The sequence below is a fragment of the Fistularia commersonii genome, chromosome 20 (assembly GCF_037954325.1).
Source record: "Fistularia commersonii isolate RoL2024-O1a breed Wild chromosome 20, RoL_Fcom_v1.0, whole genome shotgun sequence".
NCBI classification, from domain to species: domain Eukaryota; kingdom Metazoa; phylum Chordata; class Actinopteri; order Syngnathiformes; family Fistulariidae; genus Fistularia; species Fistularia commersonii.
Genome location: NC_141303.1, coordinates 13269171 through 13290646, shown reverse-complemented (window position 1 = coordinate 13290646; position 21476 = coordinate 13269171). Strand labels below are relative to the sequence as shown.

The following is a 21476-nucleotide window of genomic DNA, read 5'->3' as shown; positions in this document are numbered from 1 at the left end:
GTAGCTGCCTCTGAATGTAATGTCTAGTCAACAGTAACGCTCCATGGGGAACTGGCCTTTTCTGGGTGATTTTCAGTCAGGTTGAAATCACCCTGAGATCTCTCATACACACCTATTTTTAATCTTCATATTCAAGAGATATCTTAAGGTGAACTGACAATTTCTTCTTTAAATGAATGCTCAATCCACAATGGTCAATGTAAATAATTTTCCTCATGAACAATTTTAGATGTACCTTCCTTATAGCCTCTGTAACTAGAGTGAACCTTGTGTTTATCTTGCCGACTATTGGTTACAAGGGGTATTGCTATGTAATTTTGACAAACCAAAATTGTGCTACTTGTCAAGGCATCTGTTTATTTACCTCTTTAATGGGTCAACTTAGTCATCATCGCAAAAGCTGCCCCCCTTGATAATGTCATGAGCTGCCACGGCCCACCACTGTTGTTGGTTTTTGTTTCAATTAATTGCTTGGGATGAGGAACTCACCTCTACATGCTTCTATTTAAATGCTTTACTTTCATGATATAAAATCACTGTAGCATGAGCTTTTTACAATTTGCATACATTTGTTTCAAAAGCAATATAGCCCTCGCTTTTTGTGAGTAGTATATACATATATATATATATATATATACATATAGTGTGCAAAAAAATAAAGGGAACACTTAAAAAACACAATGTAACTCTAAGTGTTCCCTTTATTTTTATATACAAACTACTACAACATATATCCAAACTACATCCGAAATGCCACTACTTTTCAATATTTCTTCTCAAATGAAATAAATTTCTCTAAAATATTTTTACTGGCAGTTGATCCGTCAAATCAAAAGCATTCTCTACCAGGGCTGATAAAGTCAAGGAAACGTGCACAAGGCTGGCACAATGTGGGCTGAAAAATTGGAGGAGATAATAGGAAAATTATGAACGACCTCAATTTAGATTTAGATCGTTTAAAAACTGCACTCACAAGGTTTTCCCAAAAAGAGGAATAACATATCACAGAAACATCAGTGATATGGACAGGACCATGAATTTTGGTACAGATTAGCTCACCCTTTATCCTTTAACACTTTATATCAGAATCTTTGTAATAATAGGTTTCAAATATGACTAGCTGTAACTCCTTTATCATTTTAAATGTGGATTTATGTGTTAAATAAAATCGAATGTATCAATCAACTAAGCCTCATGTTCACTTCATTTAGGTGATGAAGTCAATAAACGTTGATGATTACGTTGATGAATAACTTTGTCGTTATTCAGTAGGTTAAAGGGTGTCAAAGTGATGTCACCGACTGTTTCCTACGGTGTGCGCTTCCTGAATGAAGAAATTAGGCGCACGTGAGAAAAAACATTAGAGCGATGCTGTTGCATGTCCTCTGCTTTATTCGAGACTCATCATGTTTTTGGTAAAAAAAAAAAAAAAAACAAGAAATTTGGTGTACAGATACATTCACTTGTCACAGATACGTGTTTTCTTGACAAACATGTCAGTTCCACACCGTTCTACTTTCAATATACCCTTCAATAACAGATACTGTCTCAGATTCTTTTTGTTTTGTTTTTTAACTAATCATATCTGAGCTATATATATATTTTGGAAAAACAAAAAAATTGGAGTGAGATCTTTAAAAGACGTAAAATCAACTTAAGACCCTCCCCCCCCCCCCAAAAAAAAAAACTTTCCTATATTGTATTAAAAGAAATGAAAGCCAACTAGCATGCATGAACAACATTTGTCAATAAGCCTCGAGTACTTTGTAGGAGGAGAAGGGTTTAACAAAGTGATAGTCCAGGTTGCCGCAGTGAGGGCACTGCTGGACGTTGCTGTACTCGGAGAAATACTGCATCCCGACCCGAACGTCCACCACCGGTTTCCCGCAGTGCTTACAGTTGAGCCGGGCCTGAGGACACACAAAAATGAGATGGATCCGGGTCAGGGTGGTGAGCAGAGGTCACGATTTGACAAATTAAAACAGGAAAGACCCTCACATGGTTTAACAAACACTACCGAGCTACCATATAGAACTTCTCTCACTCCTCCTCCTATTCTGTCTGCACTTATTTCCCTTCATCAGTGCATGATAGCAACCTCCTACCTTCTCCTGAGTCCGTAGGCTCTCTCATTTCGCAGGTTTCCAGGGGACATGGCTTGATCTACAGCAGGAATCTTGCCAGGTGTCCGACATTGTTAATTCTTTCATGAATATTAAAGCTCTCTGTCAACTATAACTACTGTTATTATTACTATATCAGTGTGAGATCATTTGTGCCTGTCCCTCCCAACCCTCACACCCTCCTCTGTCTTTAACTCTTTGCTTTTTATCCCTCTCTTTCGCTCGCATTCTTTCTACCCCAAGTCGAGACAGAAGGCCGCCCACATTGAGCTTGGCTCCGTCCAAGGTTTCTTCCCAGTAATAAGCAGTATTTCCTTGCCGCTGCGGCAAAGTGCTTGCTCATGGAAGAATGTTGGGTTTCTGTGAATTTTTTAGAGACCTGCTCTATGTGGAAAGTGTCATGTGACAACCGTGTTGTGATTTACCACTATATGAACAAAATCTGACTTGGCTCGACCAAAATTTGGTCAAAACCTGACTATTCCTCTGGGTTTCGGCTGTCGGGGACAGACAAAGCCTCCGACCCACGACTGCCTCTTCTGTCTGTGTGACAGAAAATTTCAGGTTAAACAGGGCTCTTTTAAGACATAATTTAACCAAGAAAAAGAAAACGAAAGAAGAAAAATCGCCCCTTTATTTGATTCGGTAATACTCCATGCCTCTGGCCTCGTGAAGGCTGTGGTTGTAAAATAATTTTGTGCTTTCTTGAATGTGAAATGTATTAAGACATCTGTGTACTTTGGTTTCACGGATAATTCATGGATGAAAATGAACGTGCCAAAGGGGAAAAGTCATTTTTTCTACCTCTCTCTGAGATACATGTTCTTATTGACAAAAGAAACATTGTTACTTATGATGCTTTCAATAAATATTTTTCCAAAAAGGGTCCAGGTTCACCAGTTCTTTATAAAACTGAATTTAAAAATAAACTAGCCCGGGTTACACTGTCTGTTGCACTATATTCCAATTGAATGCAAGCAATGATATAATTTAACATTTACACCCAATTTGTAATTTCCAGGCTACATGTGCAGCCAGTTCACCCTAACCCCCATGCCTTTCACCGATTAAAAATATGATCTTTTCTGATCTGATATCCCAGGGTCTTGTTGATCATGTCTTGATGTAAGGAGCTAAACAGGACATTTCTGCTATGAAACAAGCCTTAGATCAAATCTTTTCTGGTCAGGCTTACACATCAGGTCTTCTGGAGACCGAGAGGAGGCGTTCTAACCTCGGTTCGATTGTTTTTCGATGCCAAAGGAATTAAAAAAAGAAACGAAAATTTCACACTTGGGAGTTGGACGAATGTCGAGCTGGATGATTCTTAGCAAACTTCACGGAATCACACCGATGAAAGGCTCTCGGGCTAATCTTAGCCCTCGCCATGTTATCTTTTTTGAGTTCTTCCAATTGCATGTGATTGGTATGATGGCAGATGGTCCTTTCCTGCAGCTTATCAATTACAACATTTATAACATTTATAATACGGCTGTATCCGCCGGAATGTGTTTTCCAGCGTTTATACCTGGCAACACGGTGAAGCAGCCAGTATGTCGTAGGTATACATGGTGCCCAGCTGGTGCCAGCTCCCGTCCCAGCGCGACTTGCACTTGATGCACACGATCTTGTGCACGCCTTCTAGACAGTCCACACAGATGGCATAGAGGTGCATCAACCTCCCTGTCGAGACGGGGAGAAATGCGATCAGCAACCGAATGAGTCGTCCGACGTTCTTGGATAAGCGATTGACTCTCGATGACGTTTGTAGTTTATTGTCATGCTGTCGGTGTTTCTGAGTCCGTCACGGACCGGCGCGGCCCGGCCGACCGTGGCTGATTGCCTTGATGCTGCATTTCCTCACTGATTTTGTGATTTACGGAGGTAAATGAGGGAATACAAAGCAGCTCAGTGTCCGAATCGATGCTCAGATTAATGCAATCAGAGCAGCCCGCCGTAACCTCATCCTCCAGGACAGAACCATGGATGCTGTGTCCCTAATACACATTGCAGAATAACACTAAACACGGACACTAACTACCCACAAGTACCATGTCTCATTACACACACACTTTTTGAAATTACATCCTAATTAAAGCTTTCTATTTTTTTTTTTTATTCAACCAGGCACAAAGGGTAAAAAGATGAATTAATAACTGTCATGTTGATGCAGTTCAGGGATTATACATATCAAAGCTGGAGGGGCAACATATAAAAGAAGCTCCAGGCAGCCCCCACACTCATTTATAGTGACGCAGGACCATGCAGAAGCTTTCAAGTCTAGACAAAAAAAAAAAACCAAGAATGATGGATTAAACAATCATGGATTATCTAGTTATCCTATTCTCTCCTAAGCCCCCCCCAATTATTTTTTCTTGCTTGACTGTTTTGAAATAATGAGAAAACAACGGAGTAAACTGAGTCATCCATAAAAAAAAAAAAAAAAAAAAAAGGAATAACCTGTGAATAATCTGAAAATTAAAAATCAGCTATCAATTCATTAGTAAATATAAGTAAATGAGGGGGTAAATTATAATAAGAAGAGCCCATATCTTTCCTTATTTAAAAAAAAAATGAATTATTTACATATTAAGAATGTGAAGGTGCGATGCTGTCTGTGCTGTCAAACATTTCTGTCAAACAACCTCAATAAATTCGGTGACACACTGCACACTGGACTCTTTCAACAATGTTGAAAGAAAAGTGAAATTAAAATGCGGGAAAATCCTTCAAATGATCCACAGATGAAAAGGATGGGATCCGCTAATGAGGCTAGCACGTAATGAAGATCTATAATCAGATAATCATTTGTGCAGATGATTTCTCATCGCCAATTACTCTCTTTGATCATTTTTTTAAAATAGTGTTTTCATATTTTTTTAATATTTGAATATTGTTTTAACATTTCTTAAATATTAAAAAAATTACATTTAAAAAAATGTCAGTTCAGATCTGACCTGAAGAATGGAGGGGTGAAACGTCTACAAGTGAAAAAATTCAATTCCAGTTGTCAAGACAAGAAGATTTTAACAAGAATTCACCACGACCCGGATGACTGAGAACCTCCACAGATAATATGGAGTTTTCTTCATAAAAAGGATTTAACACCAACAAATGGACTTGATGAAAACTTTCAACTGTCGTTCTAGATTGTACTTATATTTCCATTTCATTCGATATCGGTGAGTCATTAACAACCCGAAAACAGGTATAGGAGGATCTCAGGTTTGCGTGACGAACGACAAACCGGGTCTGACCTTGCAGGTGACACGGAACGTCGTACTCGATCTCATCGTGGCGCGATGGGCTGAGAAACAGTGTCCCGTCCACCAGGGGAAACTGCTCGAACACCGGCAGCGTCCGGTGGCACAGCGCGCAGTTAACCACGTTCCTCTGGCTGGCGCTGAGGGCCGACAGGATGAACCTGCATCGGGACAGTGAACGCATGAAAGTGTGCCTTTCCCTCCCAAACCCTCACGCCCTCCCTCTTTCTTTTTCCCTTTCTGCCCCGAGTGGTCAAGGCGGAAGGCCGCCCTGCATTAAGCTGGGACCTGGTCAAGGATTCTGCCCGGTGCAATGCAGTCTTGCATGCTCCTGGAGGAATATTGTATTTCTGTGAATCATTTTAAAGACTGTGATCCAGAAAAGCTCTACATGCTGAGTGTCATGAGACAAATAAAATAAATATAAATAAAATATAAATAAAAATCCGATATAAATATAAATAAAATATAAATAAATATAAATATATATATAAAATATAAATATATAAATAAAATCCGACTTGATGTCATCGCCGCGGGTGTCTTCCACACACCCCTGTTTCTTTTCTCCTCAAAACTCTTATAACGCCATGGTGTATCATTTGTTCTCTACGTATTTGGCCGAGGAAAAAACAGATGCCCACAAAACAAAATACAATTTGTATTTTTATTTCTCCGGTTCTAGAAAATACAGGACTGTCTCTTAAAACTACAATATTGTGATAAAGTTCTTTATCTTCTGTAATGCAATTAAAAAAACAAAAATTGCTATTTCATGATATTCTAATATTTTGAGATAGGATTTATGAGTTTTCTGAAGATGTAAGCCATAATTAGCAATATTAAAATAATTAAAGGCTTGCAATATTTCAGTTGATTTATGATGAATCCAGCATGTATGACATTTTTTTTTTTGTAATTGCATTACAGAAGTTAAAGAACTTTATCACAATATTCAAATTTTCTGAGACAGTCCTGTAAATAAATGAATAAAAATTGCTTTCCGACTTTAAGATCGGATGGCAAATTCCGAAAAAAACGAGGAAATGAAAAACTGAGCCGGGGGCTAAACTCGATTTTGAATGTTGGTGTATTTCTTGTTTGTTTATTCTGCAATGTGACCCGGAACCGACAGGATTGGCCAGGCTTTCGGTGTTTGTCAGGATGAAGATGCATTCTCAAACCAAAACCCAGGGCCAACAGAATTGACAAATATTTTGCTCCTCAACAGCTTGCCTAACAATGACTCACTGTTAGTCTTACTTATCCAGTGGTTACTGAGTTTTGACACATACTTTCTCTTTGTTTCTCCTGACCCAAGGGATCAAAGAAACCCCATTGTTCCGTGAGTTGAAACTCATAACAAACTCAGGAGTGTCATGACTGATTTGCAAAAAAAGTAATAAAAAAAGAAAAAAACTTGAATTTGATGGAAAAAATTAATTTATTTTTAGCGCCACTGAAAAAGATCAAACTCTCAAAGATGTTATGTAGGACAGAAACATCTAGAACAACACAAAAGGAACGAATTATCATATATTATTTTTTAATTTCCCTTTTTTTGATGTGACCATAAGTAAATGTTGAAAAAAAAGTAAGAATAACCCCCCCCACCACTACGATTTTTTTTTTTTTTTTTTTTTTTTTTATTGAATGGACAACTTTTGAAATAGAAGATTCTTTTTTTTGTGAACGTGAAAGTCTTAATAAAATATCAAAGGCAAAGGACAACGGTTCTCAGGACCCATCACTGGGGGTTTAATATCAATATGCAAAAACTTCGAGTTCACGATTATTATGAAATCTGGAATTGTGTGACGACTGATACATATTTGGAACAGCCAAATTATCAATGTACACTGTATTTGTCTATGTACTTCGACATTAGATGTTTTAATCTCGAAAGCTATGATGTGCAATTTTAAAATCCAGACACAGACCACAGACTGACCCGAATCTTGTGTCATTCTAAATGACATTTTTGAGCTCTTTTACAAAAGTGTAAAGGACGGCTCATGTGCTCTTACTTCTTTTTTGAAAACAGGGGAAAAGTGTAAACTCATGTATCTTATCTCTCATTTCATGTATGCAAAAGTAATATAGCTACATACAGACAGATAGGATAGAAAGATAGGTAGATAAATGGATTGGTGGATAGATATCGATTTATGTACATACTTATATCTATGTATATATGCATGCATGCATGCATGATTGGATTTAGCAGAAAGTCTCCAAAAGCAAAAAGGTGTATCTATAATTCTTTGCATCTCAGTTGGAAAACAGTACGTTGAAATTACTCATATTTTCCACGGTTAAAACAGTTGGGAGCCTGGTGACTCATTGTCCAGTTGTAGATCTAAAAATGTCTGCGGGCATCACATGGGAGATGGGCACTTGCAAGCATACTCTCACTTTACAGTTTATTACTACAAATAGAATGAACTACTGCAGTACAATAATGCACTTCTCTCCTATTTATACTGTTAGCGATATAACGTTCAGTTATGATGGACTCTGTTCAGTGGGTATCTTGAGGCTACAGCTTGTACTGTGCTGTATGGCAATGAGTAGTGTGTGTTACTTGCAGGTTAAGAAAATATTTAAATTAATATATTAATATTTGTATGGAAAAAAAAAATATAAGCCTCTTTAAGTATGAGTTCAACCACATCACACGCTGCTGCCTTCAAAATAACATTTAAACTAAGCCAACGGTTCAACTAAACCAACACCTGTTAAACTTCCAAATAAGGCGCTTTAGGGTATAAACTGGTAATAAACTAGAAAAGGAGAACAGATAGAAAAAATAAAGTGCCAAAACCTTTTTGGGCTCAGGATGATATATTATCATGCTGATTTTGCCAAAATGCAGGGTGCAGGACGGAAACGCAGGAAGAAGCCTAATCTGCATGCAGAATGGAAAGAGCACAAATGCAAGTCATGTTATTCCTCTAAGAATGAAGACAGCTAACAGGGAACAACCCTGCGCAAGTTTGTTTCATGACCAAATGGGCAGCTATTTTTCAGTTATATCATACGGATAACAGCGGTTATACATTACATCGGCTATTAGTGTCCTGAAAGAGTGAACCTGTGTATAACAGAAACAGAAAGGAATAACAGGGCAAACTTGTTGACAATCGTGGTATACGGAGTTTGATAGTGTTGTGGTTCTGGTTTGATGACATGCAGAAACATGTCGATAAAGGAACTGTGCATGAATTAATTAACTTTAAATGTCACGTAATTAAGTTAATCTGTTGTTTGTAGCTGTTCCTGGTGTTACAGTGACTATTCTTTATTTGTGTGTCTAACAGGTTTATGTAATTTTCAACACTATTTGCATTTTAAACAACAGAAAGATGAATTACAGTGGTAAGGGGGGGGATGTTGGGTATGGGTAGGCTTAATCAGGTCGGCTTAAGCGGGAAAGATCAGCGCTGACATCTCACTCAACAGCAGCGGCTATGGTTTGTTGCCTGCCAGCGAAACACCTGTGAGGGATCTCGGCTTGACCGTCTTTTGCGCACGCCACGCCAGAAGAGCCGGAGAACCTGGTTGTTCCACTGAGCAAAACACCTGAGCAATGGAATGGAGGGTTGTCCCCTGGGTTGAGGAAGCTAGTCGTAGCCTGAGGGTGAATTACCCTTCCCAACCCCTAAATATCAAATATGCAACCCCTAAAAAAAAGAAACACAAAATTTTGATGTGATAACCACTGTTCCTTCTAAGCCACGTGTTTGCGCAAACGCGCACAGCTCCAGCGTTCTCTGCGCACAACGAAGCCAAACTGTAAATAAATTAAACACATTTATTTTATTTACAGTTTAGCTTGGATTTTATGTTGTGCGCAGCATAGATTTGCCGTGCGCGGACAACGCTGGAGCAGTGCACGATAGAGGGAACAGTGGTGACAACACGCCAGGTTGTGACTGGATATCATGACACATAACAACATAAAAAAAGGCCTCATTAGGTTATAATAATCATATTCTCCGTAATTCCCAACCTTTAAATAACAGGTTATCATATGGCTATTTTGAGGTGAAAATACCTGTTTTTGTAAAACCACCCCAGCCACAGAACTGCTCGACAGGCCTACCTGCGCAGTTCTTCTCCCTGGCCTGCCTGGGCGTCGTCCTCCATGCGAACGTGGTAGGTGTTGAGTTTATGGCGGGGGATGTGGGTGAGGAGCTCCGAGAGGTCCAGCCTCCTCAGGAACTGCACCGGTTGAGGATGGGTGCCGTCACCCACACCGCCTGAGGTGAGTCTGTGATGAAGGGGGAGGGTGAAGGACAGCGGCAGGGGAAGAACGGCTGCGGGGTCGAGGTGGGGGCCCCCGCCAGCGCCCCGGCCGAGGACTCCCCCGACTAAAAGTTGCTTCCTCTGCGTGTCCATATGGACCGCCGATTTGAGGAACTCTCCCAGCTGACGGGAGCCACGGAAACCCGGCCCCCCGCCTCCCGATCCGAGGATGGCCGTCGGCGAGAAGGAGAAACCGATGGGAGGGGACTGTCCTGGAGAGTCACACGGAGACTTTGGATGAGCGACCGACCCAAGAAAGGGTCCCGCGGTTGCCGCCCCTCTCTCTATAGAGTTCTGACGATCCACCGATTGTCTTCGAGGTAGCTCCTGACTGGAGGCCCTGTGAGGGAGTTTAGCTCCCCCTCCCATCAGCTTGCTTTTCCTGGGCTCCTCAAACAACCCGTCCCCAGACCCCGTGGCCCCCCCGCTGGCCCCGGTCCTCCCCATGCTCCTCTCAGATGGCTTCTTTTTCCGCTCGTCCTGCATCCGCTTCACCTGATACCAGTCGGTGTCTTTCTTCAGATGACCCTGACCGCATCGGCAGGAGCAGAACCTGAAGGCGAGGTCGTAACCTTTCTTGGTCCACATGTTCTGCCTGCACTGTTTCTCATTCCAGGACCGTGCACGGCCGATGCAATTGAACTGCACCAGGATGGAGCTCTCCCACTCATAGAAACATTGCAGATGCATCCAGTTACCATAGGGGCAGAGCTCATTGTTGCAGAGCACGCGTTGGTAATCGTCCTTCTCCAGGTCAATGGCCCGGCCCAGACTGCAGCCGAGAGGGGTGGCACACTGGACCTCTGTGTGATGGACGACAGAAGGGGAAGGAAAGATTGGCTTGTCTCATTAAAAACTCCACAACTGTTTCAGAAATAATATTAGTGTGTATATCTGATGACAGAGGCTGACTGGTTACTGGTGATCTCTGGAAAAAGTAAATCATATGTTAAGATTGTGGCAAAAAAAAAAAAAAGAGTGACCAATATCCTATGTGTGCTACCTGTTTCAACAAAATATCCAAATGAATGAGGTAGTGATAAACTTAAATGTTTAACAATCCATTACACAATGACAATAATAATAATAATAATGAATTTTACTTGAAGGTGAGTACACACCATGGAAAAGAATACACAATAGAAGTGACAAAGCAAATTGGCATCAATTGGAGCAGATCACTCCAATACTAGTGATAGTCTGGAACAACCAGTGATACTGGTTGACGATACTGGTTTTGCTTTGATTCCAGAAAAGGATGGTATCAGCTGAGTGGCAGGTTGTAATTTTATATTTAATTCAGATTGCTAGTAATGGGGGAAAATAGCTTTGAAAAAAAGCACAATATGTTAATGTGTCACCAGAAAAGTATCCAAAACCAAAGTGGTTCAATCTGCTAGGATTTAAAGGGCTGGCAAACCAGTAAAAAGCAGCCTCTCAATTAGAGATTCACACATAATAAAAATCAAATACACAACCTGGGACGCAAACGCAAAGGCTCTCTAAAGATTACAAAGGATTTCTTCTGGGGCCCTCGCCACCTCATTGACAGTGATTTACGAAATGAACTAGGCCATCCGAGCCTGCGAACCGCACTATTCACGTTCTGCCAACTGTCAAGTCTGGATGGGAATCAAGCAAATGTGGGCACGGTGTCGCTACAAGGAGTCAGCTCATGATATTTTACTGTGGATGCGTGCGCACGAGGCCTGGGGGTCCCCGAACTTCGATTCTGGGGGTAGCGTGGAGAAGGGGGCTCGAGCAGCCAAACAGTACCGGTTTAGTCCCGGCACTCATCCTAGCCTGACAAAGTGTTGTTGAGTAAGACATTGAACCCCTAACTGTGACCCTGGAGCTGCTCAGCAGCCACCGACTGCTCATGGTACGTCCACGGTGGGTTAAATGCACCGATCACTCAATTTCCTCTAGGATCAATGAGGTATTCGAAATGTAAATCTAAAAAAAAAAAAAAGAAAACAGTCATCCCTGGCCAGAGTAAAAAAGTAACAGAAAAATCATAATGTTTACCTTCATGCAAGAATCCAGTTGTGACAGATTTAGACAGTTAAGGATCTTAAAAACAACGTGTAACAGTGATTTGTTGCACAGACTTGTAAATGAAAAGTTCTTCCTGAACACGCCATAATCGTACAAAGGTGGTGGTGGAGGGAATTCTTTGACATTCTGTTCCCTTGTAAGTCAGACTGAAGTTGAACTTGGAGACACGGAGAGGCTGAAGTGCCAGAATTTACCCCGCCGGAAGGCCGCGGTCTCTGCGTAAACAAAGTCAATCAGACGCGGAAAAAGCGCACGGTCTTTATGAACTTATGAGGACCTCATTTCGCTTCATTTTCATTGGCCATTTTCTTTTCCTCCCGTGAGGTGCGAAGGGGGGGAACGCGCCGGATCTCCGTTTGTAAATCTGACACTTTACACACTACTCTCTCCGGATGCGTCACCGAGACCTCTCAGATCGCGATTTAAAGAAGCACACGGACAAGCAACACCTGCTCTTCCTTTCGGCTTACACCAAGCAGAGACTGCTTCAACAAGCACCAACTTTTACCCTCCACCACGATCTCCTGACACCGAGTGGCAGCAGTTCCACGGAATTGGGTGTAAAAGCAATCGCGTGTGTTGAGATGCGGGTGATCAGAAGCGCCCGTCGCTTTACTGCTTCTTAAAAATAGCGACGAATGGAATAAACGACCGGTTTCGTTACGGGCCTCCGCTCAATACCGAGCACCACCGCCTCTCCTTTGCAGATTATCCGCGAGGCATTAAAACCACCGGGATTCTGATTCGAAGTTTCGCACGGCGCACGGCTGCAGATGAACGCGGTGGGAAGTGGAGCAAGGGGGGGGAAACGGTTGCATCGTCGCAGTGCAAGTATGTCTTAGTCGCTGCGACAAACAAAAAGAAAAAAAAAAAAAAAAGAAGTTCTCCATCTGCGTCTGTTTCCTATCTTACCGCTCGAACGGTCGCTCCTGGGCGCAGCCGCCGCCGCGGCCGCGCCTCCCGTCGTGGCCGCGCAGGCTCCATTTTCCTGCTCGTCGCCGCTACTGTTGGTGCGCTTGCTTTTCTTGCCCTTGCTGTTCTTCTGGTTTGGCATTTTACGGGAATCTCGGGTGTCAGGCGTCGGGTACCCCTACAGCCGCACCCCCGTCACCCCCTCCTCCTCCCTCCCTCCCTCCCCTCCCCTCCCCTCCCCTCCGCCCACCCGAGCTCTAGGTGCCCGACGTGTCCGCGGGCTCCATTAGTGCGGCGTGGGGTCTTTGTGGAATCTTCGTGTTGTTGTTATTGGCCTCCTCGTGGAAGAAGGGCCCGACGCCGCGCTGTCAGCGGCCGCCCTCGGAGCTGCTATAACCTTTAAGAGGGAAGGCGTGTCCGTCTCTTGTTTTCGTTCCTGTTTTCTTCCACGCCCCACGCATGACATCACAACCCGATCCCCCCACCCCCACGCCACCCCGCCCGCATAGGCTGTATAAGGGTTTTGCTACTTTCAGGGTTCTGGTGGGAAACCTGGTGCTTTTCAGCTTCCGGCACACAGCTCGGTTTGACAGTTCTATGTATTTGTTTTTTTTTTTTTTTTTTTCGTATTTAATCAGAACAGTTTACCCGTGGGGATATAGGTACAACTACATACGTGTAATGCCCTACTTCAAAGTTTTTTTTTAAAAACAGATTTTTTTTTTGGAATGTATTTCTTGCGCCATGTTTAATTGTGAATATAGCATTTGCACATGTATAAAAACCCTCTAACTGCTTCCAAATAGTTGAAACGAGTGTGTGAAAAAACCTGTTACTTTGCAGTGATTTGGTCCTGAAAGCCAGTACATTATTATTATTATTATTATTATTATTATTATTATTATTATTATTATTATTATTATATTATTGACATTATTATTGTTGTTGTTGTTTTTGTTGTTATTATTATTATTGTTATATTATTGCCATTATTATTATCATTATTATTGCTAGTATTATTATTGTTGTTGTTGCTGTTTTCCCATTTTGATATTTGGTTTCACTGCTGTTTGGATCTTTTTCTCTGCCAGTAAAGACAGTATGTGAGAATAGTGACATACAACACAGTGTATACTGAAACTAAAGCAAAACTCAATTCAATCATTTTTTGTGTTACCACGATGAATACACTTTCCTTTTCATTGTACACATTGCAAAGTCATGTACAGCAAAACTTTTCTGTAATATTATTTATGTTTTTGTACTTTTGCACCGTGGGCCTTACAGAAACGCTATTTCAATCCCCTGTATGTGTGAAGCATATGGCAGAGTTGACTTTGACTAAATGGTTACAATGTGATTCAGTTTGCAATTTCAACTAGATTAATGAATGAATATAAACTTACCTGAGTAAAATGAAACGGGGGGATTGAAGTTTTTTTTAATCCCATGAAAATGAGAATAGATCATGTCATTTAAAAAGAAAGGAAAATTAAATACAGCATCACAACACTGGTCTGGGCCGCTTCACATTGTTTTGGTGGATGTTTTCCCACAGTACCTGAAGGCATCAGGGAATGCGGCGTTCAATGTAGGGAGGAAATCTTGCATCACATTTCAATGAGAGAGACCGTTTTTTATTTTTATTTGAAATATTCTAAATGCTCGGTGAGGAAGATGGTGCACTGCCGCAGACAGATTATAATTGGGCTTATGCTCTTGGGAAAATATAATTTTTCATGTTAAGTCAGTTTAAGAAATAAGAATGTGACGGTTACTTACACCTTTTTTGCTGTTGGGGTTAAATTTCCATAATCAAACCCCTTTTGGAAAACACAGGATCCCGAAATCATGTCATGTTTCAATAATTCAATTTTGACATAGTTTTTCCAAAAGATCAACGATTACAACTCGAATTTAAAGGAAAAAAGGAAATAAAAAAGGGACATTCCACAAAGTCCGACAACTGCATTATTAGGAGCAACCACCATGGGTATAGACAGAAAGGATGAAAAATACCTCCTAAACATATTGCTCACGGCAGCATTAAAAGCCATAATTATCAGGCTGTTAAAACCGGATCCCCCCACATATAATAAATGGATCCAAAAAGTATGGGGCATTTACCAGATGGAGCAAATTATATATTTATTAAGACTTCAGAAGCCTATCTTTACTAAACGATGGGTTCCTGCCACGTCTCTAATACGATAAGGTTTGACTCAAACAGTTTTTGACTGGCACTGGACATAAGCATCATATCCTTTAAGATTATGTGGAGTGGATTTTTTTGTTTGTTTTTTCTTTATAATTTTTCGCCCCCCCCCCTTTTTTTTTTTTTACTTACCCCAATATTTTTGTTATTTCACATCATGATTTCACATCATGACATGATGGTGTCATCTAATTATATGCGGTATATGCACCTGTCATTGATGTAGGGAAAAACTTAAAAAATGAGGTAAAAGAAAACAAACCCAAAGCATTATAAGTATCATTGTGTAAATTTAATTGTTTTATAAAGTTAATTTTTCTTTTTATCTTGCAGAAGTAGTTTCTGGCTATTTTCAGTTTTTCTGGCAAACCCTCCCGAATTAAACGAATATATTAAAAAATGTGAAATGATCATAAACTCAATTGAAAATCTTGATCTCTTGACAGTTTTCATAAAAAAAATCTCCTAAAACTGTTGGTTCCATGTTTTTTAGTCAACGTAAACAAAAAATAAAGCAGGCTCAGTGATCCCAATGAAAATGTTTTATTTCTCAGAGTGCAGGAATGTGTTCCTGACGATGAAGACCTCAACACCAAGCGCAGAGGTTTCATTTCTCCCAGGAGCTGACAATCACTGTCTCCTCCTGTTGGAGGCGGACGTGAACTATCCATTTGTTTACAGAAAAAAAAAAAAACAACTCAGACTGGAGAAAAATGACAGCCATGCAAGAAACACGTGTCTGCAGATCTTTAAAACATATCCACACTTCCTTTTTTTGGGCGGTGTGTGTCCTCCTGAGACACACAGTCTTGCTTACTCCATATCATGTGACTTTTCCAGGCTATGCTTTTATGCTTTCAGATTTGCAATGGTCTTAAGGTCATCAACGTTTTAGCTTCAGTTTCGTGCCATCTTGAAAACAGATCCGCTGTTCAATTCATTGGTACCATCCATTGGTCAGATATGTCAGTAAAGCATTATTAATGGCTAGATATTTGAAATAAGAAGAGAACAGTCATATTCTTACATAGAGCTGATGGATTCTCTTGTGGCACTGAGGTTGATCCTCTCACTGACATGATTTTACAACCTTATGGAAACTTTGAATTCAATTTTCAAAATTTCAAAATTTTCTATTGAGGTTTTGAGTTCACATTTTTTGATTCATGTTATGTTAATGCATATATTTTCTACCAGTCATGATGATGTGTTGTTTCTTTTGTATTACACATTTGTGTTCATGTATCTACAGTTATTGACGAATGTCTCATTTGCTTCACTGATTATGACCACTTGGGGTCTCCAAGATTATTGAGAATGCAAACAGTAAGATACCTGCAAAACTGGGCTTTGACAGACAGAAAGCAAAAGAAGAATAAAAAAGAACGCCAGGTTATCCCAACTCAACCATCTAATTTAAGCCGCAGAACATTTATTAAATTTGGATTGAAATGATTTGGTCCTGAGAGACATTACATATGACACCAATCACCCTGTTTACAATAGACAAACACAAAAAAATTGCACATGATATCCATTTGTCATTCTCTTTACAAATCTTTCTTCTGGGTTATTACACAGACAGGTTTTGGAGTAAATTTAGCAAAGACAGTTCAGGTCAGAGCTGATTGAAGAAAAGATAGCATAAAAACAAATAAAAACAAACAAAAAAAACGCTTGCACCGAGATGGCTGGAAAAATGTGCAACGTCCAGATATGATTACTTTTTGATTCTGAAAGGAATGTTAGTATAGTCCTATTACATCATCTATGTCATTACAGTACATAGGCTCTAAAAATGGTGAATAGTTAAAGGTCAGAGGTGGAAAAAAAGCATAATTAACTGCACATCACGCAGAGTTTCTTGTTGAAAACTTAGGCGAAGTTTTAATCCATTCATGAAGGCTGCAACTGACATATCAATAGATGCCAATAACACTTTAAAACAGAATTTGGCACATTTATACTAGGATCTCAACACATCAGTGTGGTTGTCGGGTAAACCCATGTTAAATTTATCATTAGCTGTTTAATGCTGCAGGCTAACATATTAGTTACGCTGTGTTCTCTACTGTTGCTCATGATGTTTGAAGAAAAAAAAAAAACTAAAAAAAAAAAGTTTGTCAACCAAGCACAAAGTTTTCAGGCTTAATTTCTGCAGTAAATGAATACAGAGCCTATATCCAGTCAAAATCCAAAGATATGTTTGTGAGGCCCAGATTAATGGTTGACATTGTTAAGTGAAATAACTGAAAGACTCGACGTCCTGGCCATAACAGAATTTCATTTGCACAGATCGAGGAAATGGGTCTGCATTCCTGACAAACACCGGCTGGTTACGGGACACATGCTTGCGCTGGTCAGTCGTGATGGTTCTTAACTTCTCTGTAATGATGTAATGACTTATCCAAAAATGATGTATGCAAAACTGCATATTGTATCATTACATAATGATTGGGGTGACCTGAAACAAAAAAGAGCTTGCAAACTGTCAGCAAACCAGTTTGTTGTTTGGAATGCTCAAAGTTAAAGTTTGAGCATTGCTGACACAAGTTGCACAGCTATCTGGAACTCCTCCACCCCTTGCCTTAAGGTTTTCTTTTATTTATTTTTAACAGAGAAGTTAACTGACACTTGTCCTTGATGTTACATCTCCTCAAGAAGTCAGGATCATTGAGACAGACTTGCACGGCAAAGTTCACCATAAACTGATCTTGTCATCGTTTGCAGACGCAACCTGGTCTTAAGAGGCATTTGATTGCGTAACTCCATACTGTGCTTTTAATGAAATTGAAAGCCTATTGAATCTATGAAACTAAACTGAATTTTGGTCTTTTTTTTTGTGTATGTATGGTCTTAAAAAATCGTATCAAAAGAGTTTTGACAGCACCTGAGAGAGTGTGGACATGTCTTAGTCAGAAATTAGGAGAAGTGGCCGTGGTCCTTGAAAATGCTCCCACATGCTGCATTTGGTTTTGCATGGCACAGTGAAATTGAATGAAGGTGAGGGTGGCGACAGCAGCTGGGACCTTGGCATCCGATAGGATACAGCCAGACCTACAGTCGGTCCGAGCAGCTGCCTCGCTCTCAGAGTAGGACGATATCCACGTTGTCGTGGACTCCCTGCAGCAGCAACTCGCCCTGAAAATGAATCACATTCCTCTTTTTGGCGGCCCTCAGGGTACCCACCAGGGCCTCAAAGATATTGGCGCAGCGGTCGTCATCAAACAGCACCTTGAACTTTACGCTCATTTTACCGTCAGCATCTGCCAAGTAAAGAGCGAGCATGCAGTGAGGGAGGCAGGAACAAACAAATAAGTAACTTTCAAAATAAAATGCACAAACTCAAATTGTTGTTATGGAAATCTTAACATCTACTAATACCTCCTGAAATGTTTAAACAGGTTTTGCCCGAAAATATATATATGAAGGTATAAAAAAATCCTAGGTGTTGCGGAGACACAACACAAACAGAACATTTAAGTGTCTCCAGGGCCTTTGTTAGAATAGAATATTCCTTTAAATCATCCCACAGTAGTAAAATTTTAATTTAGAGGTGCATTGTTGCAATCCAGCTTTGATTTATAGGGAGGAAATCCCACACTGATGCAACCTTTTGAGCAATATTAACATACAATTTTCTCTCCTGGATGCTCATTTTGTTTAATTTGTTGATAGGATAGCAGTATTTTTAAAAGGCAATTTATCACTAATGTCCAATCCAAACCAATGAATTTGCTTATACTCTTTTTGGTGTTTGGTGTCAAGCTTTTTTGTTTTGATGTCTTGCTATTTTGAAGACCATTCTCAATGAGTTTGAGGATGAAGTTTTCAAGGTGACTTACTGCCAATTTAGTTGTTGCATTTTCACAATCGTTAAAATGTAGAGGAGTGAGGGGTTCATTTTTTAATCCGCTTTGATGCCTGACTTCGGTCTGGAGAAAGGCTGGACACATACACTATATATCTGCGGCAGGGAAGCGTTGACTAAGATATTTGCAAGCTTGCGAGTGGCAGCGTTTCGAATATTTAAGGCGTGACCTTGAAATACTGATCAACATCACATGCTCTCAAGTTTATGCTTCGGTTGAACCGAAGGAATGAGCTGGCCTCCATACAGCCGATGGATCAATGGTACAATTCTCCAAGACAGAATTAGGGCCTGCACTCACTTTTGCTGCCAAGTCGTTCGATCTCCTCCACCAGCAAATCTATTTCGTGATCAACGTTCATAGTTGCTAGGGATAGTAAAAAAAAAAAACACACAACACAATTAACATTCCCTCAACCTCACCACCATTGATATATCTGACTTTTTCATATGCTGATATGGGTCCTTGAACATATGGGGGAAATTTAAGCACCTCTCCATCACAGAAAGGGGATGCAGAACTGATGTCAGAACTAACTGGTGTAGTGTATAATGCAGTTTGAATATTCTTTCGAGTTCTAAATGGTATTCAGCACTCAACTAGTTAGTGTTGCGGAGTAGGCAGGTGTTAAATTAAAAAAAATCCAAGCGTTGACAAGGCACCTTTGTCCCTCAGGTGAATTATTGCGACAGGATCGACCGACACACGTCAAAGTGACGAGATACGGAAACAAGCCGCGGCACGACGGGGCTCTGACTGCCCTCTCAATGCGGAAGCGGGTTGGTTAGCACTACCTGCTAGCCTATAACGCTTATAGCGATATTGCTTATATGAAATTATCCGTTAATATTGATAAGGTCATTCGCTCGTAGGGTTTCAAATTTCGAAATTAGGCCGCGTTTACTACGACTTTCCAGAAGAAAAGCATACATACGGCGGACAACGGGAGGCTCGCCCGGCAAAACTCGAAAGACTGGGTATGCTCGGGTTCCTCTCGGACGAACTAAACGGAAGCAACTTACGCCGGGTTTATAGTTAAATACATATCTAGTTCAAATATTTTATTTTTCAATTCATGATATTCTTACCGTTTGCCCCAAATTCTTGCCAGAAGCCGACGTGAAGGAAAGCTCTGTGATATCCGGCACCGGTAGCGATGAGTGCTACGTTCAATGTCAGCTCAGATATTACCGCTACACTGATGTAGACGTAGTTCTCCCATGTTGCAATGGCTTGTAAATAAGTGGTATATAGAAGGGAATAGACAATTGATTATTTATTTAACTTTCTCAAGTATTTTCTCTCAAATCATTATTGATTGTTTAGCAGTTAACTCAAATTTCCAGATTTTTTTGAAGGCATCACTAAGCTCATCTGACTTTATTATTCAATTCGACGCTTTCACGTCACTACCATATATGGGATTCTGGCGGTGGAAGATGTCTCATGTCTCTTGTCAGGATCTCCGAACAAATACTCCCTTCTACTGCTCTTACAATGAGCAAAACACATGCATTAAGCTACAGCCCGAAGGATTTCTGTACCGGAACAACATTAGTGTCATATAGAATGCACTCAACCTATTTTATACAGTTCCCCGCATCGCTGTGATTGTAGATATACCATAGTAGAAGACTACAGGCCCACTTTTTATTATTAACAATTTTCATCAAAGCTCAACAATATTATCAACAATAACAACAGTCATCAATATCGTATTTCATCTGCCCTCATTGCTTTCCTGCTGACCTCTTATTTTCCTGTCATTTCCCTTCGCCCTCTCTTCCTCCATCAGCCAATGCAACTTCATGATTTTCCTACTGTCATTTCAACAGTCTTCCCTGAACTGTTTGCTTACAAAAATAAATGCAGTCATCATCATAATATTTGAAAGATGTGTTTCAAAAATGTCCTTTTAATCATGTGGATATTATATGTTTGATTAAAAAAATATGGGAGCACTGCATTTGTTTGGTTAAAATTATGGTGACATTGCTGTTACGAGTCAGAAGATATTGCATCGTTGAAAAGCAAGAAAAAACTTTTAGGGACTTAGAATCACCTATTATCATGACGCCAAGACAAATTTGCATAAGACTAACCTGTAAAATATCAACCAAAACTTATTTTGGTCTAGTTTGTCAATATATGGATCTAAATAATTGAAATTTAACAATATGATTGATATTATTTGACTGGCTTTGCCATTCTCTGGTATTAAAACACATTCAGGGGGAAATATTATGTAGTCATATGAAAATAAAACTGAGTCAGCAAATCCTGTAAGATGTGAGATCGAGATTCACAGCCACTAAGAATATGTGAAATGCCCAAAATGCTGTATATTGTCTGAGATAAGTCCCCCGCCCCCTTCTACCAGTCGCCTGAGCATCTTTTATTTTGAAATCAATTATCCGGGTCCCGACAGACCAACTAAGCTCCCATCGACTCGGACTGAACACTAGTGACATCACGAGACGTGAAATCCTCCCAAATTACCCGCGATGAGACCGGATATTAATGGAGCTTCAATTCAAAACAAAAGCAGGACTTTTAAACCACATTTTTTTTAAAAAAAAGAAACAATAACAAAGATAAAAAAAATAATGAAAAATCAAATTTTGGCATGAGGCAAAGTACCTCTGTGAAAGTCTTTACTACACCATTTTTAAATTAATTCACTTTAGGCCTGCACGATAAGTTCGGCCAGTTCAAAAAAACTATA

General features: G+C 40.2%; 2 protein-coding genes across 3 annotated transcripts; both read right to left on the bottom strand.

Annotated features, from left to right (window-relative positions):
* Window positions 1-1369: 1369 nt before the first annotated feature.
* On the bottom strand, window positions 1370-12902 carry heca (HECA ribonucleoprotein granule regulator). 2 transcript variants are annotated; one of them, XM_086167093.1, is made up of 5 exons: window positions 12665-12902; window positions 9492-10497; window positions 5381-5547; window positions 3652-3806; window positions 1370-1910 (listed from the first exon to the last, which is right to left on the bottom strand). In XM_086167093.1, the coding sequence occupies exons 1-5, from the start codon at window positions 12804-12806 to the stop codon at window positions 1746-1748; spliced, it is 1635 nt and encodes a 544-aa protein (XP_086023219.1). In that variant the 5' UTR covers window positions 12807-12902; the 3' UTR covers window positions 1370-1745. The 2 variants fall into 2 exon arrangements, with proteins under 2 accessions (XP_086023219.1, XP_086023220.1); XM_086167094.1 differs by lacking the exon at window positions 5381-5547.
* Window positions 12903-16291: 3389 nt separating this feature from the next.
* Window positions 16292-19926, bottom strand: abracl (ABRA C-terminal like). The gene is made up of 3 exons (XM_086167457.1): window positions 19840-19926; window positions 19052-19117; window positions 16292-18145 (listed from the first exon to the last, which is right to left on the bottom strand). Exons 2-3 carry the CDS (start codon window positions 19110-19112, stop codon window positions 17967-17969), a joined length of 240 nt encoding a protein of 79 aa, XP_086023583.1. The 5' UTR covers window positions 19113-19117; window positions 19840-19926; the 3' UTR covers window positions 16292-17966.
* Window positions 19927-21476: the final 1550 nt, after the last annotated feature.